The 27,556-nt window shown below is 37.9% G+C and overlaps 2 protein-coding genes across 5 annotated transcripts in view; one reads left to right on the top strand and one right to left on the bottom strand.

The window, feature by feature from the left end:
• LOC149540716 (S-adenosyl-L-methionine-dependent methyltransferases superfamily protein) overlaps positions 1–27,556 on the top strand; it is a 171,554-nt gene that overhangs the window by 121,697 nt on the left and 22,301 nt on the right. For all 4 annotated transcript variants that reach the window (XR_016356431.1, XM_089801811.1, XM_089801810.1 and 1 more), the window contains exon 10: positions 3,648–3,754. Coding sequence is in view for 3 of the 4 variants with exons in the window: in XM_089801811.1 (XP_089657937.1) it covers positions 3,648–3,754 (107 nt within the window). In the remaining variant the exon portion in view is untranslated. The remainder of the gene's footprint in view (positions 1–3,647; positions 3,755–27,556) is intronic.
• Positions 12,004–14,703, bottom strand: LOC149540717 (uncharacterized). Its single transcript, XM_089801809.1, has 6 exons — positions 14,521–14,703; positions 14,166–14,398; positions 13,896–14,048; positions 13,410–13,810; positions 12,900–13,305; positions 12,004–12,764 (listed from the first exon to the last, which is right to left on the bottom strand). Exons 1-6 carry the CDS (start codon positions 14,664–14,666, stop codon positions 12,556–12,558), a joined length of 1,548 nt encoding a protein of 515 aa, XP_089657935.1. The 5' UTR covers positions 14,667–14,703; the 3' UTR covers positions 12,004–12,555.

Here is a 27,556-nt window from a genome sequence, read left to right as displayed (position 1 = left end):
GTTGTGAGGTCAAGGGGGGTTTCTATTGCTTGTTTAGGGAGTGCATATCTCTTTCTTCATTCTTTAGGTACATTGACCATCGGTGTCTTGCATTTTGTCTTCAGGAGACCTTGCAACTTCGTGATTATTCTCTTCAGCTTTAGATCCAATCGAGACAGACTCCTAAGTAGCTTGTCACCTTATTCTTCACACTTGTGGCCCTGGGCCTATTCGGGGGACGAAGTGGTCTCTTTGCCCTATTTTGAGCCACACCAGATCTATGAGATCCCGAAGAGGATGCATTCAACATCAACAATCTTCTCCTAGTAGTCTTCAATGGCAGCGATCTGGGGCACCTTCTCGTCCTAGATCGTACCCTTCTGTTCTAGACTACTTGTTTGTGAGGAGTATTTAGTTATTTCCCTTTTCTGTTCTTTTGGTTTCTTGCTCTTTCTACAAACACTGTTTGGTGCTCCCCTTGCTGGCATTTTGCCCTTTTGTATTGTTCGCAGTCTCTTAGACCCTTGTTGGTGTCTAGTTGGACATTGATAAAATTATCTTATGTTACCTTATCTTCACACACAATACACAGACCTCACAATATTCCTGATTTCTCTCGATAAATCTACCTTTATGTCAAATAACATTTTCTTATTTAATTGCAACTTTTGAATGCATTACTAACTAGAAATCAATCAAACTATTTAATTGGAGCTCTTGAGAGCATTACTTATTGGAAACCTGCCCCTTTATTTAGAGAAATTTCTTTTTAACCAATCACATGATAATCGTTTACTTCACGAACTTTATTACTCCCAAACAAACTTCGCTATTTGATACACTAATTTCTTTAATGTCTCTTCGCCAATCGCAGCATGCCAAATTTTGATATGAATCACTTTCCTTTGACAAGCTAGTCAGTAATAGGATTGTTGAATATAATCTTTCCTTAATTAACCTACTTTTTGATAATCTGTACTTATAATTGTGTATTTCGAGATCTCTGTTTATGAATATAACTTCTCTGTGGTTTTTCTTTAGTTATTTAATTGTATGTTGGATGATTTTTTGTTACTGCGGTCTAATCATGTTCACAGTCTTTATTTTTCAGGCTCTTCTTTTAATTGCGCCTTATACTATTAACTCTTCAATAGATCATGATGAAATCACATCATATTAGAAACTTATTTTATGGTGCATCATATATTATTTTGTTCAGTAAACCTTTACATGATATCTTTAGATAAAGTCAACCTCTCTTCTTCATGGCAATCACTTTGCACTAACTTACCATATCATCATCGATGTCTGATCATTGTATTATTCATTTATTAGGCTTTTCTCTTAAAGGTGGCCAGCATTCCAAACTCGGCTATTAGTAATATTGCCGACCTTGCATTAATTACTCAGGTCAACAATATATTATGTCTCTTCTACTGTGGTCTCCTCTATATTTCTGGAAACATACTGTGGTCTCCTCTATATTTCTGGAAACATACTTGAATATCTCATCAAAATCTGAAGCATACATTTTAATGAAGTTGGCAGTAGTGTAATAAACTTGCACAACATTTGAAGTGTACTGGTATTGTTAATTATTGCAATAACGTTGTATGTTTAACTTTATAACCAATGCTTGAACAAATGGGATCCTTCATCTTTGACATCTAAAACAATTTCATCTTTATTTCCGTTCTATATTAACTCTCAATCTGCTTATTTCCTCGATAAAGATTTAATTTGACGACTAATATCAGCTCTTGACATCAATGACAATATGTTATCATGGTTTGCCTGAAAATGTTGTCCAAGTCTAAATGAAAATGCTAAAATTTGTAGGGCAGCTGGGTCTGTAGTGGATGCTACATATTGTCACATTTTTTCTACATTACCAGATGCTCTCGGCCACACCCTGGATGCAGATGCAGAGACGTTGTGGTGCTAATGGGGAGGCAGGTGCTCTCTTGTTGCACACAACACATCCACAGAGCATCCATAGAATGCTGCAGCACTTCTTGTGGGCATCCTTGGGCATTCCTGAGCATCCATATGCATCCAAGGGTCAGGGTGTCAAAAAAAATGCCCAAAAGCAAATTTATTTCCATTTTTCTCCTAAAGCATGTGCTAAAAGCACTTTTTAGATGTTATTTTTTCCTTTAAACCCTAAAATGAGCTGAGAAGAGGCCATTCAATGTTTTATCATATCAATTTGTTTGCTATTTTGCTCTCTTCTCATTTGGTCTCCTTATGATTCTGATTAGGGAATCTTGATTGATGAACATTAAATCATGAACTACATTTTGATTTATAATTGTAATGCTTTTCTGAATTGCATTAGCATCCCAAACATAGATGTATATGATAGGGCTTATTAGTTATTTCAATTTGAATATTTGTGAACAATCAATTGACATTTAATATTTATTGTGATCAATGATGAGGTATCACCTGGTTAACATCTGACGTTTTCTTTTCATGAAATAAGAAAGCACCCTTTCATTTGTTTAAGTTCAAAATAATTCTTCTGTTTAAGAATACTCCATTTTCTTTATTCTTTGTCTTAATCTAGCAGCTCACCTCCATTTATCCTTCAAAATCTTTGTCAATCTTTTTGAACTCACCTCTGCTAGTTACAACTGGCTTCTTTTCCCATGAAATAAGAGAACGCCCTTTCATTTGTAGATGTCCAAAAATAATTCTTTTGTGCTTCACTAACGATATTTATGCTAAAAGAAATCCCCCATTTACTCTATTCTTTTATCCAGCAACTCATCTTCATTTGTTCTTCAAATTCTTTATTTCCACTTATGTTCCAACCTTGAAAGAAAATGCTTATATATTACCTTAGATGTTGGAGGCTACTTCTCTTCATCACAAATCCTTCTTTCATATCTTAATGGCCCATTCATCTATGCCCAGTTCTTTGGATAGCGCATGAACTGCCATATCCTATTTGTGAGCTCGTTTTGCTAGATAATGATATTTTGGGTTTTCATCACTCTATTTCATGCTGCTTTCTAATGCAGATGTAACATGATTATAATCACCATCTCTCTTACCAGTTGATTCTACGGCTTTGTAGAAATATACAGTTCTGAAGGTGGCAATTCTTCTTCATTATTTGATCTTGATGCTGTCATACAAATAAACTGACTTTGAGATGAGATACCTTGAAGAACTGCTGTACTGCTTAAACACTTTTGATGATTGCTGTTATTACATAAAGGGGATAATGTTCATTTTATTTAAAAAAGTTTACATACAACAAGAAAGATATACTTCCAAATTCCAATGTTTTCTGCTTTCATATGAGCCAAGATCCTTATGATTTGACCAGGTCATTCGACTCATCTTCAGGAGTTATGTTTTAATAACAACTGATTATGTTTGTATACAAAGAAATTTGAGTTCAGTTCCACTAGGGTAGCCTTTTGTCTAATGCACCTGGGAACAGGGTACTCTTTTGTCACCCAATGGATGTGAGATCTGCCAGAAAAGGCATTTTTTCTGAGCAGTGAGCTGAATGATATGCCAAGGGTCTATTTGCTTACTTATTATTTCTTGGAGATTCAACGTGCCTTTTAATTCAGTATTTTTTGGTTCATCTTTAAATTAAAAGGAAAAAGGAAAATAAAAATTTGATTGTGGTGTTTGGAATTTTGGCTCAGATGTATTTAACGGGCTTCTTTCAAAGAAGTATTGGAAAGGGAGTATGCCCTGGATTCATTGTTATTGTTTCATGCGTTCAAATGAGACAGAAGAAATGATTATTCAGGTAGTCCTGCTTTTTCTCATTCATTGTTTGTGTGTGCCTTGATTGTGTTTTTAAACAAGAAGAATTTTTCATCTTCTAATTTCTTGTTGTTGGTCTTATAGTCAGATTTGGTTGTAAAACATTGAAGTGCAATTTCTTTTTTTGCATGCAGGAAAATTTTTGTGTACATATGAAATAAAATTTGAACGGTTTACCAACGTTTGAAGTTTGTCAGAAGTTGTTTTTTATGTATAATTTAATTTATGATTTGAAGGACCTTTGGGATTTGGATATTGTTACTGTAATGTGCATGGACTAGAAATGGTTTCTTATAACAGAAAATTTCTATAGTTACAAGGTTCAAATTGAAGAAAGCAAAAGAAACTAGTGCTAAACCTTCTAGGGCATATTAAATGTAATTGTTAGTTTATTTAATGCTTGTTTATTTAAACATGTTGGTACTGAATTCCTGTACACATTATAAGTTGAAGAAAAGTATGTACTAAATTCCCATCTATATTTTTTGGAAAGGTTACTTTGATGAGGGGAATTTCTATACACATTATCTCTTTAAGTATACGTTAAAGAAAACTGATGAGGGCTACATTCTTGCAAATTTTCAAGTCATTATGATTCCTTTTTTGATCATGAAATAATGTTTTGATGTTAAGCGACACATACACATACTATGTCATATACAATAATCATATGAAAGATCCCAAGTAGGAATTCTAGTGCAATTTCTGAAGTTTGTTTGTTGTGTTATCTTTGGCCAGCAAGTGCAAGAGAAAATTCTAACTTTTTTGTGATTTTTTTGGGATATATGGTTTTTTGGTTTTCTGATCTTCTTTGATATTTTTTGATTTTCAAATACAATGCTTGTAAGAAATGAAAGAAAAATGCCACTAACAAATTGACTTCAACGAACAACTTGAATGGACATGAAAAATCTTATTTTCTCTTTATTCAATCAAATAACTTCAATCAGACCATATCAGTGCTGTATGGCTCAGTGTGAGAGGAGTCAGCAACAAGTGGAATGGTCACAGGCAATCATCTGGTCTGCAAACCTATGTAATCTGATCAGCAATCTTACAATGAAGTTTTGATTATTATTTTTGTTCCCAGCCTGCTGTTACCGAGTCCCATTCCCCATAGGAGGTAGTAGAAGACCTCAAAAGGGTTTGGAGCCTTGATAATGACCTGTAGAATTGCCTTTTTCTTGTGGATTTTCCAAATGGCTTGATCATTCCTCAACCCGTTCTCTCACGCTGATTGGAACCCAAGATGCTGCCAACTCTTTGTCACAGAGATCTGATATGAACTTGATATGGCCTACGAACACCTCCTTTTGTACTTTGCAAGATAATACCTCGGTTTGGACATCATATGTGGCCTTCAATCTGCATTATAATTCTATTTTTGAATCCAAAAGCTCTATATGTAAACTCAGTGTTGAACGTTGAATGGATCCACTCTTTGGGTAGAGTTGGGTCTCTGTCCAGTCTACAAGTTCGCAAGGGTTTTCATCCTCGCAAATGCCTGTCACCGTCACCAACAACTACAGAGAGATAGTTAAACACAAATAATCACATAACATAACATTGGAAAAAGTCAAGGCTCTTTTATTAAGACTTCTCAAAGTGAAAGTGAACCACCGCATTCAATGTTATATTCACCTTATAAAGTCACTTCACTTTAATAATGTTAATTTTTAAGATAAAGTAACTTTAATAATATGGAACCCCAAAAATTAATATTCCATTTTCTTTATTTATCCAGCAATATAAATGATATGACCAACACATCATCGCTTATGTCTTCTAATTGGCCTATCAGGATGTACGGAACTAGGCTAATCAACTTTTGTGTGATCGTTGAACAGAAGGGGACATTATAGTCCCCCTTCCCCGGATTGCTTGCCCTCCAGCAATTGCAAGGCCGGAGAGCTCTGAGGATATCTTGGTGATCCTAAATCAATCTCTAGCTCGAGGTGCTTTGCTGACATCAAAAGCTAAGTCTATGAAAGACCATGCGTCATAACCATATAAAGCTGAAACGGTGACATACCAATAGATATACATGTGGTATTATAGGAATGCTCTCCTAAATACGACCACTTGACCCATGCTCCCCGCTGACCCGCAAAAAATACTAAGATAACCTTCCACCCACCTTTACAAGTTCATTCATTCAGTCAGTCAGTCTGAGTGGTAACTAATGCTCAAGGTCAACCATGTATTAGCTAATTTGAATTGCTCCTGCCAAAATATGTTGAGAAAATTAGACTCAATTGTTGACAGTGGTCTCCAGAAGCCCATGTAGTCTAAACACCTCTTGAAATAACATTTCTGCCACCTAAAATGTCATATAATCGATTGTTATGGCAAAGAAGTTTGCAAATTTTGTGAACTGATCAACCACTACAAATATGCAATCCTTAGTACTTACCTTGGACTATGTGAAGACTTGTAAAGTCCAAGAAATACTCTTCCACTTCTGCCCTGGAATTGGTAAAGGTCTTAATAAACTTGGGAAGAAAGAATATTCAGACTTGTTTCACCGACCAGTCAAACACTTTGTACATGCCTAAGGACATCATTCTTGAGGCCTCTCCTTTGAAAATCTCTCTGTAATCTGCTTGTAAGTTTTGAAATATCTCGACCATAGTTCAAAATATCTCTGATATATCTGCGACAAGTCTACTTATCGTGATAGTTTTAGCTCAAAATATCTCTGATATACCTGTGACAAGTCTATTTATTGCAGTATTTTTTGGCTTCCAAAAACTAATGTGAACTCATCTCGGACAAGTCAGTGCAATGAAGTTTCAAAATATTGCAGAGAACTTGGTAAAATATCTGTGATATTTCTTTATTTTATTGCGATAAATAGCAAACTTATCGCTCGATGGCTTAGAAAAGGAAAAAAAATATCATTTTGATTGGAAAAACAGATTTGGAGAGAGAGAGGGAAAAGAAGAGAAAGAAGGTTCCATCAGGATTGAAAAAACAGATATTTGAGTGGAAAAACAAATTTTAAGTTACTGATTCTTTCCCAAGAAGTTTTTGACTTATCTCCAATATTTTTGGGTATCTTCTTTTTCGCTCTCAATGAGAAGTTACCCATAACAATATTTTGAACTATGATTTTGACTATCCCGCTAATGGGGTGCAATGAACAATTCTCATAATTTTATCCTTAAGTTTAGACTTAGGTACCCAAAATATCCTATCCTTATAATTAATAAAATCATCATTCACCTTATATCTCTCATTCTGGATCTCGTCTTCCTTGAGCTTGCATGCATAGAGATTCTTGGAATACTCAACTAAAATCAGCTGAAGTCTCAGATAAAGAGCAAAGTGTAGAAATAGTAGGTCTCTTGAAAAGTGCATTGACCACAATATTCCATTTTCCCTTTATATGCTTAATGTCAAAATCATATGTTTGTATTTTATTGACCCATTTTTATTGTTGTTCATTTAAATCCTCTAAGAAGTACCTTACGCTGTTGTGATTTGTTCTCACCACAATTTTTTTACCTACCAAATACTGTCTAAACTTTGCCAACGCATGCATGATGACTAACATATCCTTATCATAGGTGGAATATAACTTCTCATTATCTCTAAGCTTCTTGCTCTTGTAGGCATTGGGATGTTTGTGCCATAGTTTGCAAACTCTCCAAGTACTTATAATACCCCTAAATGGATATTTTATCAATTTCTCTATCCTAGTGATTTACAGAATACAAGCAGATTGTTTTGCAATAATTTCCAGATTTGACCAGCATATAAACAACAATTTGCTCATATAGAAATCTCAGAAAACTTTAATTGTATCTTAATATTCAGCAATACAATAAAATGCATAAAGTCCAATCTAACAAATAACAATAACAGTCAGATTGGAAACGTATAAAAAGAACCTGTAAACTCAGCGTGAACTCTGATTTGAATCTACTGCAGTGATGAACCTGGGCTATGTCCAATCCACCAATAATGGTCCAAAGGTTTGCATTCTCATATCTGAAATGGAAGATGTAAACTCTCCCGATGTTTCTCTAAGAGAAACCCAAATTCTCCAAACAAACAATAATCCAAGCATACCCAAATGAATGAAGGTTTCCTTATTTATGCTAAAAACGGTGACCCTTCAATTCCTGTTTCCTTCTTTTTCACCTTTAACTCCCTTAATAATATTAATTTGACCCATTTTATAACTTTTTCATTAAGCTCCCTTAAGTCGAAATTAATATTTTATGAACTTGACTTTAGAATTCATAATGTCACAAAAAGGGGACATTACAAGTCCTCCCTCCTCGAGATTGCTTTCCCTCAAGCAATCATGGGTCCTCAAGCTAATACCAGGGTCTCATGTTCTTCTGGTAACTCTAAAGTTATGACTGATCATGCTGTAGTACCCAAAGTGGGAATGCAATCCGTCTATCACTAGGATCGCTGGATCCCAAGTCAATCTATAGAGTACCGTTGCATCTGTAGGATGTGCAACTCCGATCATGAATCTCAAACTCTTTAATATCACAATATAACCCACAAAATGAAAATGACGCAACCTGCTATCACCTAGGTCCCAAAACAACTTGTCAGCACGAGCTCGGGTGTAGAAATTGGTGATCGGTGAGTCACCAACCTTCAGAATCAGCCAATCCAATATACTGCCCATATGTAAGGGAACCAAATCATCATGCCTTAGGATGTCACTGCTATAACTTGAATCATCATCAAGAATGTCTATATTGTCACCAATATACCACTAAGATGTAAGGGAAAACATCTCATAAGGAATATATCACAATATGTAAAGTTCCCACTCAGCTGCATGCAACTCACTATTCCTTGTAGGCCAAGCCAAATCTGAAAATAAAGTAATAGTTTGAGCAGGGCAGCCGTTAACAACCAAGAAGATAAAATCATGAATCAATAAGTAGGAAGCTACCATATCATAAGAATTTGGTGATAAATCTCTAGGTAAGCTGTAAGAATCCTCACAGCACACTAAGGACAAATATGAGCTCCCTGCTTCACCATAAATGTCATCACTAAAATCATCATCTCCATCTCCATCAATAAAGAGATCATCGTCAATTGAAAATTCTGAATTATTTTCATGTTGTTCATAACTATCAAGATGACATTGTGAAGATCTACCACTGCTGTCATAAAAATCTGATTTCTCATGGTTTACTACTTGCTGGTACATAAAGTTTTCAGCAACATAATGAGCCTCATATGGATGAGATGAAGTGTGGAAACCAAGTTCACCCCCATTCTCAACAAGGGTATTGATTCCTTCTACAATGTGCAAGATATCCTTGGTTCTATGATCTTCGTCCATGGGAGTAGCTGTCATAGAAATCTGACTTTCAGCTTGGAATAAAGAATGACGTGTCATACTTAGTTGGAGACATAACTGATCTATCTCCTTCTCTTTATCTTCAACATGATTGGTAGCCATGTCCCTGTCTTTCAGTAACTTCATGTAATCTGATTTGATCATTTCCAATGCCTCTTTGATTGTATGCAAAAATCCACTATTAACTCTATTAATTGTTCCTTTTCCCCTTTCCACCTTTTGAACTTCCCACATCACCTCTTCAATGCTCTTATGGGTGTTATCAAGGTGCAATAAGGCTGCAACAATTATATCATTTGATACTTTCAGCTTATCCTCCAAATTATATGCTCGGAAATCATCAACTAGAAACGAAATTTCTGATTGGTTCCTTAAATCGGCCCCTAAATTGACATCATCATTTTCAACTGTGCACTTGTTATGCTTTTCCTCCATCTGAAAATGTTTTGCCTCTAAGCCACTTAAGTGACTAAAGGACAAAAAAAAAAGTGTTTTATCCCACATTGCTTACAAGAGCGTGCATCACATTGGGAAAAGTGATAAAAGATGCAACAAGCTCCACATGAGAGGATATATATGAAGATTATAATATTCAAGCAAATATTAATCTGGGAACTGGAAACAGTTGCTGGTTTCTTCTTCTAGGACGCAAACCCTTGGAGAAGCGTTTGAAGGTTGGACGCAAACCTAGCCTTCTTACAGGTTTATTTATATTTCCAATCTGACTATATTTCTGTGTATAAGATTGGATTACTTGGATTAATGCATGTTATCGTATTGCTGTTATATAATACAGAAACATATTTGGCGGATTGTTGTGTTAACTCCTAATTTATATATGTACTTTTCTGAATATTGGAGGAATAAACAAGTTTTCTGAGTTTTATTGTATGAAATCTGCTGTTTAGAAAACGTTTAAAATTCTGAAATTTATGTTGGATATTAGTTCATTGTTTGGGTTTAAATCTGCAAGTACATATATTTTGGGTTTTTGGGTATAATATTCGGAAAGGGATAATACAGTGGTATTAGAGCCAAGAATCCTGCCATCCTGTGGAAATACAAAGAAGAAATTTATGAAAACAAATATACCATAGTGCTGGTTGCTTTGATGTGACTGGTCTAAGGCTTGAGGATGGAAACCCTCTAGTCTAAAACACTAAGGAGCTGGACAATACCCCAGGCTTCCTTTAATTTGCAGCTGATTGATTGTGGGCAAAAAAATCGGCAATAGTGGATTCCAATTCAGACATTAAGTTTGTTTCATTATCATTATCATTTTTACGTTGGCAGTAAATACATCCGTATTACCTTCAGGCAATCGATATTGGTTTGCAAGCTCATGGTTAATGGTTTGAGAGTGAAATACAGTAGTTAGGAACAGATTCAAATTACTTAGCAGGGAGCTTGTATTGTATACCATTTTGGGCTTTATCATGTCTGGAAAGAACTACACACAGGTGGCTCCATCACAAGTTGTTTGGTTTGTTAAACTGGTAGCAAGAAAGTATTCACGTGATTGGGTTTAACCCAACTAGCGGCACTTATCTTCCAGCATACTAGTCGAGTTTTCCCTTAGACGGGTTTCTATCATTTTGTGGGTGCATTGACAAGATTTTAGTAAGGTCTTTGTTCAAGAATCTGGGCCACGACACAGTGTAAATACCCAATCTTAGCATAGGGTTAGTTCATCAAAACGTCCGACTGAATGGTGATTATCGGGGTTGAGAAGAAGTTACGACAATGGCATATATCCTCAGTTAAGATGTACATGAGTCGTTTTCCATACCTTATGCTGTATAACCAACTATGAACGTGTCATAAGAAAGTATTATCACGACCTGTAGCAGCATTTGATGAATATTGGAAAGACCCGTATGCAGATGACTACACCCCATATTTGAGCAAGGTGATTTTGTAGGTGGTTTGTTCAGTTTATGGTCGGGCTGGAAATTATTTTCATATCATGTGAAGGTTATTCTCAGTTCTCGGAAGGCAGTCGTAAGGTGTATTAAAACATCTACTTTGTACCTTATGGTAAATTAGAGCTGGTATTGCAGCCTCAACGTCACCCAGTTTGGCGTGTAATCACGTTCTTGTATGGTCGGCTACAACAGCCGGAATAAAGATCATTCATAACACTCGGGTGGAATGTGAGCAAAGACTTTAAATCACAACGGGTAACATTGTTTGCTGGGCAGTGTTATTACGTTTTTCTAACAAGACATTTCTGCTGAGCAAACAAGGGAGTCCTCAGTCGACGTGAGTACAGGTTTGACGGCAGGAGGAGTTTGAGAAAATGGGTGTTTGAATCCGCGAGTAGCAGGTATTCGGCATAGTAGGAGGTCAACAGCAAAATGGAAATCTTAACCATGTATCATTGGATACCGGCAGTTGTTAAACGTGGGTAAGGTTGTGACAGCATTAAGCCCGTGAATCACCCACGGTAACAGGTGGAAGTAGCACGAAAGTTGAAGACTCCATTTCTGATGGGAGTGTATATATTTAGTTTGATGGCAACAACAAATGAACCATCTTCGGCTGTCGTAAATAGGGTTACAACCCCCACACTCCAGGTGCTAATCTCCTTGTTTGGGTTTAAAACAAAGTAACAAGAATCGAAATCGGATCGGAATCGGCAAGGCCGAATTGAATCGTGAATCGGCAATGAATCGGCGATGAATCGGCAAATTTGAAAAAACCCTTTAAATTTAAAGATTTTAACAATTTAAAACTTATTTCATGCACCCTTTATTGAATATAACTTAAACACACTATAACATCATCAAATAGAAGTTAAAACTTAACATACATAAACATGGAACATAAAATCCATCACATATGTAACTATGTTATCTAAAATGTAAATTGTAGGCTAGCTGAAGTAAATAGAAATCAAATGATCACAATGATTTAAATCATAGAATGTATGTAAGATGATCCATAAGACATCAAATCATAAATGTATGTAAGAATCTAAGATGAAGATCCATGAAAGTTTGAAACATATGTCTATCAATGATTCAGTATCAATATCTGTAAACAAAATATAAAAACAAGGCTCCAGCTCAAGCCTCAGACTCATAGTCATCATCATCATCCTCAACATCATCCTGAAGCTTGGCTGCAGCCTCAGCCTCAGCCTCTGAGTATCCAGTCTGCCTAGTAGCAAGGCGTCTAATGTAGGTCCTAGAGGACTGTCGAGCCATATCTCCCGCATGTAAGATGGGCTCATGAACATCGCTAGGGCCTGTGCCTGTGCGTGCACGTGTGCGTCTACCAATGCCTGAAGAACGTGCTCTAGCTGCCTCAGCCTCTATATCCACCTGGTCAACCCACACACGGTCTTCCTCAGTGAAGACTGGATCCACAACCTCTGTGAGCCACTCTGATTCTGGATCAATCTCCTCTAGAATGATCGGAGAGGAGTCAGTGCCCAAAATCTATCTGATCCTAAGACGGAGGTTGTAATGAACAAAGACAATATCATTCAACTTCTGCACTGTCAACCTGTTTCTCCTCTTCGAATGGATGTGCTCGAACATGGACCAACTGCGCTCACATCCAGAAGTGCTGCTTGGCTGACTCAGAATACGAATGGCAATTTTTTGAAGTTTTGGGGTTGTGGCCCCAAACATTTGCCACCATCTATCTGCAATAAGGGAAAAATTGAAAATAGAAACAATTAGTCTCATTTACAAATTACAAGTTAACTCTAAAATTACATAATCAACTTTAAGATTAGAATCTAGATTCATGAACATTGAATATATTATTTAATTTTTACCTGGCTGTAGTGTTGTCTGAGCATTTATGGCCATCCTGCTAGAGAAAAGTGGCCCCTCTTTATTGTTGAACTGGTCTAGCTCAACAATCGCAGCAGTGCTATCTTCATCGCTACTCAACCTCTGAATCACTGTGTATAAGCCAGTGAGAACCTCCGCATCCGCCTTGAACTCAGGACGGAAACGATATGCCGGATTCAGAAAGTAAGCTGCTGCATGGATGGGTCGATGGAGCTGATTCTGCCATCTCCTATCGATGATGTCCCAAATAGGGCCATACCTCTCCTGCACTCCTGCATATTGGGCTCTGATGGCCTCCTTGGCCCTATCCATGCCCTCATAAATGTAGCCCATAGAGGGCTTCTCCCCATCAGCAGTTCGTAGCAAAGCTACAAGGGGCTCAGTGACCTACATATAAAGTAAAACAAAAAACTTGAGTCAAAACTTAAATATAAAATAATATAACTTAAAGTAAAAGTAAAATACTAAATGTTAAATTGCAATAAATTTACCTGCAGGATTTCTCTAGAGGGTTTCCAAAAACCATCCTCATCAAATATGCAATCCGCCACATCTATCCCTACAGTGGTCGTAGCATAGGAAGAGGAAATCCACTCCCGCCCAACAAACATGCTCCTCAATTCATCCCTTGATGTCAACAAGGACTGCAAGGTGATGAAATTCGAGGCAAACCTCGTGATACCTGGGCGAGCTAACTCTTTGCCTTCTGTGTACTTCCTCATTGTGCTAAGGACAAATGAATGATTAGAAATGAATTTGCATATGTTTTTTGCCCTTTCCACACATGACTTGACAAACTCAAGTTTGCCAATTTCCTCCAACATGAGGTCAATGCAATGTGCCGCACAAGGGGACCAAAATATGGTGGGGTGCCTCTCCATCAAAAGTTTACCTACAACAATTTTAAGTCAATTAGAAATTCAAATTTCAAAATTCAAATAAATTTATTTTCAAAACTTGAAAAGTTAAAAGTTTACCTGCAGCAACATAACTTGCTGCATTATCCGTCACCACCTGGATCACATTTTGTTCTCCCACCTCTGCTATGACTTCCTCAATAGCCTCACATAAGTATGTGGCATTTTTTACATGTGCGGAAGCATCAATGGATTTGATGAACATGGTATATCCTACAAGTAACAAAACAACGAATTAGAATATTAAAATTAAATGGATCATCAACAAATTAGCATTCAACAAATCAAAATTTACAATTATGTATGTAGGAAAGTAGAATAATCAATTACCTCCATAGGATACAAGAAAATTGAGGAGTGTTCTATTCCTCCTATCTGTCCAACCATCAGTCATGATGGTGCAACCCTTTGCAATCCACTCCTTTCGGTTCTCCTCGAGCTCAGCCCTCATGTCCTCTACCATCTCATCCAAGAGGTATCCGCTCAACTCAGCCTCAGTTGGGGCTTTAAACCCCGGACCACAAATAGCAACCGCGTCTATCATGTTCTGCCAATAAGGAGCCCTGTCACAAATAAAAATTTAGATGTCAAAGACTCAAATTATAAAACAAGTAAATATAATTAAAGTTTTACTTTTACTTTTAATTTTAACTTTAAAGAAAACAACGAAAAAAGAATCAATTACCTGGCTGCAATAAATGGAATGTTGCAAAAGTACCAAAATTTGCATATCTCCTTTCTGGCAGCATCATGAATTTCCTTGTTCAAACCCATGCCCTCAAGCGTGGGTTGGGAACCAGGAGTAGTGCGGGGCACAAAGTAACTATCCATTCTGTTTTTCCGCACTCTAGGCTGCAATAGGTTGGTGTGGGACCCTGTCTCAGTATGTGACCGACTAGCACTAGCACGAGCAGAAGAACTAGGATAAAAAGGAGGCCTAGAAGAACCCTCTCCAACACAACCTACAGATGTAGAAGCTGATGCAGATGCAGATGTGGATGCGGCTGCAGATGCGGATGCGGGAACATGGGAGCCAATACCCCTTAACCCTTCAAGTTGCATTTTCCTATTGGCTTTGTCTTTTTCAATTTTTTCTAATGCCATTAAGCAAGTGCGTTTTGCCTCAGGAGTTTGGTGAGTGCAAATTGTAACATCGTGTCCAGGTATAGCAGCAATGTGGTATTTCAATCTATAAATACCCCCAGAAGTTATTTTTTCTTTACAAAAAATACATTTTGTTTGATATTTGGTTCTTCCAGGAAACTCTTCGTTATATTTCCAACATTCATCTTTTCTACCCATTGCGAATTTGCAAAAAATGAAAGCAAAGGCTGCTGCAATAAAAATTTATATGTAAAATATCAAAGTTTGAAGCTAATAAAAGCTACAAAACAACAAACCCTAGTTTGCAACTTAGTAAAAATAAAGAACATTCAAGATCTAAACTAAAAATCTTGAAAACTATAAAAATTTAACAAAAAATGCATAATACACTAACATGCAAAAAAAAAAAGAGCACTTACCTCTTGCAAATGAGTTGAGGAGTGTTGAGATTGGCTCACTAATGCTCCCAATGCAATTGATGGCCTCCCCAAATGGATTGCTGATCTCTTTTGTGCTCTCTCTTCTTGCCGGTTAGAAACCTATGGCTTTTCTTTTCTCTTCTTCTCTCTCACTTTTCCTCTCTTCTACTCATGTTAAATAAATAGAAGGCCCTTTAGGGTTATAACAAAGAGAAATGGTCAAAAACAAAGTAAAAAAACCAAGCAATTTTTTAAAAATTTACAACTCTATACTTTATTGGCCGCGGGCGATTCTTGCCGATTTTTCCAGGCGATTCATGCGATTTTTTGCCTGAATCGCTTGAATCGGCGATTCAAGCGATTCACTTGAAGAAATCGGCAATGGCGATTTCCGACTCCAAAAAAATCGCCATTGCTGAATCTAATCGCCGAATCGCCGATTCAGGCGATTTTATGGCGATTCTCGTTACTCTGGTTTAAACTGTAATCGCAAGTTCTGTGATTTTCATTTTGGATGTATTCGAAACTGTAATAGTGTGTGGGCATGATATTAAACCTTCAAAGTGAATGCGACCTATACGGGGTATTGGGTAATATGTGTTTCTTTTGCATTTGCATGTGAACTATTTGATCAAATGTCCTGTAACCGTAGCTTGACTAATCTACAATAAACATTAGAGGTATTTGCTTAACGGAATCACAGTTTGCGGTTAACTTTGTTAATTGTCTTTGGACATAATTTAGCATGTACAAAATTAAACAGTACTATGCTAGCCTCATGCAGTAAGGTCTAAACCAGTTACACATAATCCGTTTGACAAAATACCTTCTGTGCACATTTGGAGTTTCTCCTTGACAGACTTAGGAAGGAATATCAGTGGTAGTTGGCACGGGTTTATTAGAATCAGATTCACATGTTGTTCTTAATGTAGTTCAGAGTCTGTAGCCATAAAACTCAGTACTGACCAGACCAGGAGAAGCATCCAGTTAAGGTGGATTAAATAGAGTAAGCAAGGATTGTTACGTCACTAAGAAGGTTCTGAAAGATTTTCTTCACATGGCTGAAGCAGATGTGAGTTCACTCACCCCATTATATTTAGAAGTGTGGCGAAATGTTGACTCTCTTGCCCAGTATTTTGGTGAGGATCCTGTACACTGTCCATTTGAGCAAGTTATATCTACACTGCTGAATTTGTAAATATGTTCAAAAAGGCTCGTGAGGAGAATATCAAGCTAGCTGAAGCTGAGATTTAAAAGCAGAGTGAATACTATGCCTATTCAGATATAAGTCTTGTTGGCAGGGAGTTTTATATGCAAAATATCAATCAAGAAATCCTATCGGGTCTCATTTTGGAGAGCGGGTGTGAAAGAACCAACTTTAACAGTGGTATTGATTCATATTTTGTTGAGAAGAAATAGTGACAAAAATTGTTTTCGAAACACTGATTTGTTGCAGAGACTTGAGATTGTTTGGCAAGTGTTTGCTAAAATGCTCTAGTTTCAAAACTGAATCCTGGTCCAGTTTAATAAATTTATTAGCAGCGACATCTGATCATATCCAGGTTGCTTGTGGATTATTTGACAAATTTCCTCTCATACTTTACATTCAGCATTCTGATTACAGAATTTAAGCTCAGTTTATTACAGTAAACTGGACATTGAATCAATCAGTTAATCATGTCTACTCCAAATACCCAGAAACAGTGGGACAAGAATATGGAGAAGCTTAAACAAAGTTTGAAAAGATTGGATGAAAGTCGGAAAAGAGTGAATGATCTAATTTCAGAGCCTGCAAAACTAGACAAAGTGGCACGATGTATGGTTTCCATTGTTAAGAGGTCTATATCACAGAACGAAGAGAAAGAGGAACAAGAGGTCTCTATAGTATCTAGAAGCCTCTATGATGAATTCCCAGCAGTTAGTGACCATTATACAGTTGACCTTATGGAGAGCAAAAATCAGATCTTAGAAAACGAATCAGAAAATTCATTTGATGACAATGAATCCCAAGATCATGATGTGGATGGATACGCGGTCACCTTGGAAATGGAAGTGCGTCAAGATACTGTTATATCAGCAACTTCTACCCCACCAGTTGAGCCATCCTATGAGGTGCATAGCAACAAAACCCTAGATATTGAGGTGTGTCTAGATGATAGCATACACGATGCTGCGTATCATATGGTGAGTGACATTGATTCAACCTCGTATCACAGTGCAGATGACAAATTGGAAGATTTACGTGGAATTATTTCGTCATAAGGGGATCATCATTTAGCAAGTCAATTGAAGGTTAATGACAGGATGGTTGCCACTGCCATTAAGCATTTTCATGTTGCTTATCAAATGTTGGCCACCTATGGTTGGGGTACTCCTTTGATAGATGAGCATGGTGATAGTGTGTTTTCCCTTGCAGAGATACATGCACTCCAAGAAGCGATTGGATTGATGAAACAAAATTACCTACAACTACTTGCAAATAGAGATTTTCTTCTTGAGTGGGATCGCATTTGTTATGTTGCATTACAGGGAAACGAGGAGAAGGTTGATAAGCTCACTCATGAGCTTGAGGTGACTATGGACTCCTTGCAGAGTGCCCATTTGGCCCTTCAAGGTTCACAATTACAGATTGAGAAGCTTATAGAGGAGTTGAGTTTGGCATAGTCTCCATCAATTGCAGATATAGTATAGTTACATATAGAGGCAGTTAATAAGACTTTTATATCCATGGGTTGTAGTAGGGATGTGGTTACATCTATCATAGATATTCCAGTAGGGATGAGTACCTTGGTGGAGAACAGTAGAAAACCACTAGTTGTATCGAGTTTTCTTGAGGTTAGTGTCGTGACAGTTCATACAGGGCAATTTACTAGCAGCTCTTGTGTCACAATGGTGGGTTCTCTTGAGAGTTGTGTGGTAGTACATGATGCTACTCCGTCATCCACACAGGGCATTCACAGAGTATCATCCAGTTGGGAGTATAGCTCTCATGTTGATTTGTTTCCATCTCCTGGAAGCAAATCTATCACTTCATTCCATGCAGCTGATTTTGGATGCCGGCTTGTTGGTTTTCAGAGTTAGAGGGATCAGCTGTTTGATTCAAGTGTTTTTAGTGATGAGCCATTGACAAAGGTTGGAGCATTTCACTGCGCATACACAGTGAGGAGTGCTCATCATTTATCTTTTGACCCACGCACGAAGGACTTGATGATGCATCGGTGTGGGTTGGTTCCAGGATTATATCATCCTTTGTGGGATGGGTATTCACCATCTTCAGAAGGTGGGATTAGCAGATGCAAGCATCCAACTCAGTTGTTTGTGGGGGATTACTTGCAGGGAAAGCTATCAGTTATACATCATGCTGATATGTATCCAACATGGTTTGCTACTTCTATGTCACAAAGTTCTCTTATGGGTACATGGTTATAGGACGACTATGGTGTCATCGGTAGAAATTGTGTATCAGCCGATGGGTCCCTTCGGAAAGGTTCTTGTTATGTAGCGACATGTTGTATGTGGCCGACGGACTCCTTCGGGAAAGTTCTTCGGAAAGTATTTATACACCCTCTTGGGTCATTGTAAAGCATCTAATCATCAGATATCAGCGAGCATAATGTACTGTTTTGGCATATGCGAATAATAATAAGAAGCTTTGCTATTCATATCTATTGTCTGTGCGTTGATTTTTTTACCTAGTACGGTAAACATTTGGCACCGTTGCTCGATGGACCTGGTACACAAACAGACGGATGAAGACTAAATGCCGAATCAGTTGAACAAGAATAAGAATAAGTTGAAGGAAAAGGAGGACATATGCACCGCGCAGGAAAATTTAATTTTGGCACAATAGGCTGAACGCAGACGGAGATTTCAGCAAGTTACTGATAGACACAGAAGCACTGAAAAATTGTTGGAAGAGACTCGACAGCGGCTCGATTTGGTGGAAGAAGCAAGGGAGGAGTTTCTAAACCTGCATACACTGAGGGAAGAGAATCTAGACAAAAGGGGATCGACTCGCATAGCTCGGAGTGCTGAGAGAGCATGAGCGTGGAGTAAACTCTTCGTCCGAGATATACTTCCGGAACAGATAACTTCAGTTGACGAAAACCCTTCTTCACCAAAAAGCGCGGGTGTCGAAAACAGCGCGGGTATCGAAAATAGTGCGGGTATCGAAAACAATGCTGGTGTCGAAAACAATGCGGGTGTGCAGAACAATGCAGGTGTGCAGAACAACACAGGTGTGCAAAACAACGCAGGTTTGCAGAACAGCGCAAGAGTGCAAAACAACGCAAGTACACAACAAAACTCACAACATCTAGTAATAATGGCAGAACCAAAAGAAAAGTTGCCTAAATTTGATGGTGAAGGAACTGCCGATCCGATCCGACATTATAAAACATGTGAAACGATCTGGAGGGCAAATGGCATAACAGATACAAATGAATGGAGCCGACAATTTCCCGCTACCCTACGGGGTGTTGCGATTGATTGGTTTACTGAGACAGATCCACAAAAGTTAAACAGTTGGGATAATATTAAGAAAGAATTTATTGCGGAATTTCAAATATTGCGAGACGATAATGAGATTGTAGTGGAGATATTCAATACTAAGCAAGGGAAGAATGAAACAGTCCGAGTCTTTGCTAGGAAGTTAAAGGACCTGATCAATAAAATGGAGAATAAGCCGACTGATGGGCTACAAAAGAGATGGTTCATTGAACGCCTTCGCCCGAAGCTGCGAAAGAAGATGAAGATCGTGCCACCATCGACATACATTGAAGCGTACAATCGGGCAATGAACCTCGAAAGTGACCAAAAGACAAAGAAGAACAACTCGTTCGATTCAGATGACAATGCATCTTCAGGAGAAGATAGCAACGATGATGAGGGTAGCAACAAGAAGGTCCGTGCCCTCCAGAAGGACATGATTCGGATGATGGAGTTCAAGAACACGAACAAGGAGACTAAGGCAATGAGCTATGGTGCATGGAGTGCAAGAAAGAAGGCCATACGAAGGGATCCTACCCGAAAGAGCAATTTTGTGAGATCTGCCAGATTCTAGGACACTTGGTAAAGGAATGCCCTTTCGACCTGAAATCAAGAGCACCACAGCAATGTTCCTCACGCAGGAAGCGTACGTGTCAGGAGGGAGCGGGAACACCAGTACGGAAAGTGCCACATCGGGCGGATACAAAAACAACTGGCGCGGTCAAAACAACAATAGTAGCAGCAACAACAATAGCGGCAACAAGAATAATGGCCGGAGGAGTCAAATCCAGTATGATGTGAATGGCCGACCGATAGTCCAATGCTGCGCATGCAATTTGTGGGGTCACTTTGCCTGAGAGTGCACAACGGCGAACACACCGAAGTTGCTATGCCGATGGTGTGGACCTGGTGATCATGAGGATGCTAAGTGCCCGAAGTCCGGAGTAAACTTGATTATTGTCGGGATGGATGAGGAAGAAGTCCTGGCAATCACTCGGAAGCAGGCGAAGCTCTACCCTGATCCGACGAAGGAAAAGAAGAGACTGGAGGAAGCTCGTGCTGAGATCCAGAAATCAATGCACAGACAATAGATATGAATAGCAGAGCTTCTTATTATTATTTGCATATGCCAAAACAGTACATTATGCTCGCTGATATCTGATGATTAGATGCTTTACAATGACCCAAGAGGGTGTATAAATACTTTCCGAAGGAGTCCGTGGGCCACATACATGTCGCTACATAACAAGAACCTTTCCGAAGGGACCCGTCGGCTACATAACAATAACCTTTCTGAAGGGACCCGTCAGCTGATATACAATTTCTACCAACGACATATGGTGTCAATTGGCATAATGGTTTGGTTAGCTATCACATCCATGGGAGTTTAGCGGGAGCTATAGAGAGATGTGTTATAGATGCTACTAGGTATTTTTACCTCTATATGGCAAATGGATGTGGGGTTCGATTGTTTTGGGATCCAGGTGGCAATAGGGTTGACACGATGTATTGGTTGATTGGGAATCCAAGTGTTCTAGTGGATTATGCTGTGACTATGATCTGTGTGTTTCAACCTTCTGACACATCAGAGCTCCAGAGATTAGGATTACTCTGTTTCCACCGAGGTGATATAGTGGAGGTGTCAGATTGGCTGGATCTACCATTGGCATCGGTATGGATATTGCCGAAGTGGTACAGTGGTACAATGGTGCAGATACTACAGGAGATGGTCAGTGGTATCTCAGTCAACGCATGAGTTCTCATTTGGGACCTAGGGGGAGCATCCCTATGCACATTATCATCTTGGGGTAGATATTGGTATATTGCCGAGCTCCCATCATCACTTGACAGTAGAGACTCGCAGGGGCACTCATGGAGTGAGGCATTCATTCTGATTGAGGGTAGTGGCACACGGGGCAGTAGCACTTGGTTGTTGGTGTCCCTTTATGGTGAGACTTGGGATCCTGGCATTCCGTTATCAAGCACATTGATTCCTATTGTACTATTTCACCATTCTGAGTTCAGGAAGATGCATGCTGGGGTACATCGGCTGAGGAGTAAAATCGCATTCTTGAGGCGAGTATGGGATCTTGGCATTTGGTTTCTACAAGTATGAGCGGATTGCTTGAGGGCAAGCAATCTTTGAGAGGGGAGGCTTTGTAATGTCCTCTTTTTCTGGGACATTATTTTTCTGTGGCCAACTCACTTCGCCTAGGTTTCGGGGGCGAAAAGGTTCTTTACGAGGTTCGGTTCGAGATTTGGCCTAGACATTTCCAGTTCCAAACCCATCAGAGCAGTTTTGGCAGGTTGTCCAGATGCTTACTATTTTTAGTAAGTAAACAGAGCTCAGTATTCTTGATATCCCAGTGTTGATTTGGAAGTGTCTCACCGAGAGCTTTCCAACAAGCTATTGCACGTGCTTATCCGAGTTCGTTTGATCAATTATTTTAATGCCTGAGGATTATGTGGGTTTTGACTAAGTGACTAATAAAGTTCATTTAATGTGTCACTTTATTTTAAAAAGGTACTATGTCACTTAAGTGACTAAAGGACAAAAAAAAAGTGTTTTATCCCACATTGCTTACAAGAGCGTGCATCACATTGGGAAAAGTGATAAAAGATACAAGAAGCTCCACATGAGAGGATATATATGAAGATTATAATATTCAAGCAAATATTAATCTGGGAACTAGAAATAGTTGTTGGTTTCTTCTTCTAGGATGCAAACCCTTGGAGAAGCGTTTGAAGGTTGGACGCAAACCTAGCCTTCTTACAGGTTTATTTATACTTCCAATCCGACTGTATTTCTGTGTATAAGATTGGATTACTTGGATTAATGAATGTTATCGTATTGCTGTTATATAATACAGTAACATATTTGGCGGATTGTTGTGTTAACTCCTAATTTATATATGTACTTTTCTGAATATTGGAGGAATAAACAAGTTTTCTGAGTTTTATTGTATGAAATCTGCTGTTTAGAAAATGTTTAAAATTCTGGAATTTATGTTGGATATTGGTTCATTGTTTGGGTTTAAATTTGTAAGTACATATATTTTGGGTTTTTGGGTATAATATCCGGAAGGGGATAATACATATAGAGACCTCAGGAAACTTTTATTGTATCATAATATTCAGCATACTATAAATTGCATAAATTCCAATCTTACAAACAACAATAACAGTCAGATTGGAAACATATAAAAAGAACATGTAAACTCAGCTTGAACTCTGACTTGAATCCATAGCAGTGATGAATTGGGCTACGTCCAATCCACCAATGATGGCATGAAGGTTTGTGTTCTCAGATTTGAAATGGAAGGTGTAAATTCTGCCAATATTTCTCCAAGACAAACCCAAATTCTCCAAACAAACAATAATCCAAGCATACCCAAATGAATGAAGCTTTCCTGTTTTATGCTCAAAACGGCACCCATTTAGTTCCCTTTTCCCTTACCTTCATCTTTTCCCTCTTTTTCATCTTTAACTCCCTTAATAATATTAATTTGACCCATTCTATAACTTTTTTGTTAAACTCCCTTAAGTCAAAATTAATATTTTATGAACTTGACTTTAAAACTCTTAATGTCCTAAAAAGGGGACACTGCAGTACTCCCCGAGTTACTCTATTTTTTGCTGGGTTAATACTCACAAGTTTAACTCTAATGCTTTTATAGATACAAAAAACCATGGGTAGAAATGTCGATGGGTTTAAAACACTTGTTAAAATGTGTTTTTCACTTGCTATTTCTCCTATAAAACCATGCGTTTTCTCTTTCAAGATGTCAATTTCTAATTTAATACATTTTGTAATTGAATTTTCAAAAAAAATTATATTTCTTTAAGAGATTTTAATTTCTATTTCTTTCTAAGTTATCGAGTTTTCCTCGAGTTGGAAATATTGAGCTTGTTGAGTACTCTCCAAGATTGAGTCTGCAAACTATGGTTTGTGCTATATGAGAACCACATCAATTCTCTCACTTTTTGCATCACACTCTAACACAAATTGCCGAGAGATGTTTAAGAAGAGCTAATACAGGTCAAGTGATCATAACCTCCTTAAGCCCCTCAAAGGTGCCCTATGCATCATCTGAGCAACCGAATGTCCCCTTATGTGTAAGGTTTGCAAGTGGATTTGCAAGCTGTGAGAATCCCTTGATGGATCTCTTGTATAGGAACAAAGTCCAAGGAATCCCATCAAGTTTGAAACATTCCTAGGTGATGGGCAATCAATAATTGCTTGTATCTTTTCCTGATGCACCTTAACACCATTAGCCCCTATCATGTGCTAACAATATAAGATCTCTTTTAATCCAAACCCACATTTGGATGCCTTAGCGATCAACATATGTGCCTCTAGGATGCTAAAAACTTGTCAAGATTTTGAAGATGTTCCTCCGATGATTTGTTGTATATCAAAATGTCATTGAAGAACACTGTACAAATTTCCACAACTGCCTATTTAAATTATGATTTATACATGACAAAAATGTAGTAGGTGCATTAGTTAGATCAAAAGACATCGCTAAAAGCTCATAGTGTCTGTAGTGGCATCTAAATGATATTTTGTGTATATCCTCCTCATTGGTAGGGATTTGGATATCCTAATTTAAGATCAATTTTTGAAAAGTAGATGGCTCCATGTAACTCATCGAGTAAACTCATCAATGCGGGGGATATGATACCTATTCTTGATGGTCTTTTTGATCAATGTGTGATAATCAATACACGTTTGTAATGTACCATCCTTCTCATTGGGACCACTGAAGAAGCAAATGAGTTGGAGCTTGCCTTCATATGTCCCATGGCAAGAGATTCCTTAATTGTCTTTTCAGTCTGTTCCTTACAATGCCTTGGATGATGGTATGATGTTGTAATGATGGGCTTGGTACTCTCTTCCAACTCTATAACATGCTCAAAGTTATGGTCAGGTAGGCTACCTACAGGCATGTCTCCAAAAAATGAGTTGTGCTTATGAAGCATTGACTGAATGTCTACTTGATGTTGCTGACCTCCTCCTGATCCCAATTTGGAAGACACAAAACACTAGGCAGCCCATGCTATATCATCACGTCTAAGAATGGCCTCCATCTTATGTGCTGATAGTATTCTAGACCTACCATCTGATAAGACCCTCAACTCTATCTTCTGCTTGTCGTCTATGAATTCTAACTGCATCTTCCAGTGGTCTAGTGTGTACTTGCCAATAGAGTGTAATCACTTTATGCCTAGGATCATATCAAGCCCTTCTAGATGGCCTCCATCTTATGTGCTGATAGTATTCCAGACCTACCATCTGATAAGACCCTCAACTCTATCTTCTGCTTGTCGTCTATGAACTCTAACTGCATTTTCCAGTGGTCTAGTGTGTACTTGCCAATAGAGTGTAACCACTTTACGCCTAGGATCACATCAAGCCCTTCTAGCTTGATCACTTAGACTTTATTATTCAAAGTTTAATTGCCCATCTGAATGCTATGCCAAGGAACTCTCCTTGTGCAGCTCAATGTATCACAATCTGCAATCTCACACCAAAACCCGAGAACTCTACCTGTAATCCATGCTTCATAAGTAATTACTCATCAATAAATTTATGTGTGGTATAAGTATCTAGGAAACATACCGCTTGCTGTCCCTTAAGTACACCTTTTAATAGGAATGGATGAAATGTAGACACTCCTGAAAATGTAGCAATAGCAACATTAAACTGATCAGCTGACACATCCTTCTTTTCTACTTTGGCTGTTCATGACACTCATCATTCTCGCTGTCTTCTGATTTTCTGTCATCAATCCACTCATTAATATCTGAAGTGATTTGTATGAGTCCTTTTTTCACTTTCCAAGACATCTATGCATGGGAGTCCAAAGCTCTTTGCATGTGAACATAATTTTGTCCTCCTCTTCCCATTCCTTGTCACAAAATCCATCTTCGGTTGCATGTTCTTGGTCTGATAATAAGACCTCAGATTTGGTTTTGAACTTTCGAAGTTCCTTTTTGGTGGTTCATGTGAATTTGATGAGGTATTAAGATCCAGCGCTGTTTTGATGGCATCTTGTAGCATGCTAGGCTTGACAATTTTAACCATTCTCTTTATTTTATCATTCAACCCTTCAATGAACAGCATAATCGTCCCTTTCGGAGTCATATCCAGAAGCATAACAATGAATTCCAAGGATCCACCATGCTCAATTTCTGCCATCTCTCTAAAGTACTAAATGTGCAATCAGCTTGGTACTAAACTCTCCATTAGAATGTATCAATCCATGACCATGTGTTTCCGAACTATGGTGCTACCAATCATGTGCTACACTTTCTAAATGCATGGTTGCAAACTTGATTGCATCTTCCTCCTTCATTGGTTTGAGAGTTAGAAAGGTGTCTAATTAATGAATACATGCCCTTGCACTTGTTTTTCTACTTCCATCAAAGGTTGGAAGAGTTAATACATTGGTAGTTTGTTTGAGATCTTTGTTTTGTTGTTTTGCTCTCCTATATTGCTTTGTTTCCACACTTTCTTGTTGCTGCTCCATATATTGAGTGAAGGACAAATGTGCCTGAACATTTTGTGGAAGGGCTCTTCACTCATCATTCATGGTTATGACATTATCCAGGAATGTTGCTCCTTCAGCATTATCTACCTCTATTGCTCTTGATTTCTTTATCGAAATTCAAGAAAAACTTGAAGTTGTTTCTTTTTAAAAATTCAAGTTCATATAAACATATAATATATTTATAATTAATATCCCATCATAAAATAGGTTTTTTAATCATTGTGTGACCGTGTTGATATAATAAATAATTCATTGTGTTAGCATACATCTTGTAATGCTTTGTTGCTCTCCAATTCTCATTCCTACATTCAGTTCTATTTTCACACAAAAGGACACGGGTCTTAAGAGTTGGGAGGGGATTGATGAAGTGGTTCGAGCCTATTTGTACAGTCTTTGGTCACTTTCACTTTGCTATATCTTTCTAATATTTGAATTGGTTGACATAAAAAATGCTTGAAATGCTTATGGGATGTAGATTTGGGTAGATCATTCTATTCAAATGAAATTTTAAGAGTTGGGAGGGGATTGATGAAGTAGTTTGAGCCTATTTGTCCAGTCTTTGGTCACTTTCACTTTGCTATATCTTTCTAATATTTGAATAGGTTGACATATAAAATGCTTGAAATGCTTATGGGATGTAGATTTGGGTAGATCATTCTATGTAAATGAAATTTTAGGTTGATATTTTTGAACCATTCTATTTTCATTTTGATATATTTCATCAATTTGTGTGTTTTAGCAACTGATAAATTGGTGAGCTGGGAATGAATATGATTGTGTGCGTACCTGGTTATGAGGGAAATGAAAGATGAAATAAATTGTTGATTCCCATGACATGTGTGGAGAAAGCCAAACAAAATAGTCATGTTAATGCCCACAGATTTCCAAAAGAAGATCAAGGTTTAGGCATCATAGTTTTAGAGTCTACACTACCACAATTATCTGAATGCAATGCTCAATACAACCTCTTAGAAAGGGCAGTGGTTAACACCCCTAAAAACATTCTCTAACAAAATATTGTAAGTGAATACCTTTGGTAAGTTTGATGTTTGACTGGTACAGTCGTTTATCAATCTCTGGTATCTGATAAGCATTCATGATGTGTAGATTGTTGCCATAATTTCTTAATCTTTTACTTCTCAATTTTGACTAGAGG

Source organism: Cupressus sempervirens, chromosome 9, assembly GCF_028749045.1.
Source record: "Cupressus sempervirens isolate cs-2001-9-10 chromosome 9, ASM2874904v1, whole genome shotgun sequence".
In the NCBI taxonomy this organism is placed as follows: domain Eukaryota; kingdom Viridiplantae; phylum Streptophyta; class Pinopsida; order Cupressales; family Cupressaceae; genus Cupressus; species Cupressus sempervirens.
This window is presented reverse-complemented; position numbering and strand designations above follow the sequence as displayed.

Excerpts from the sequence above, each read along its gene's own strand:
- LOC149540717 (XM_089801809.1), bottom strand. The coding sequence starts at position 14,666 with ATGGATAGTTACTTTGTGCCCCGCACTACTCCTGGTTCCCAACCCACG. Across the intron at positions 14,399-14,520 it reads ATTCCATTTATTGCAGCCAG|GGCTCCTTATTGGCAGAACA; the intron begins GTAATTGATTCT and ends TATTTGTGACAG. Across the intron at positions 12,765-12,899 it reads TCAGACAACACTACAGCCAG|ATAGATGGTGGCAAATGTTT; the intron begins GTAAAAATTAAA and ends CCCTTATTGCAG.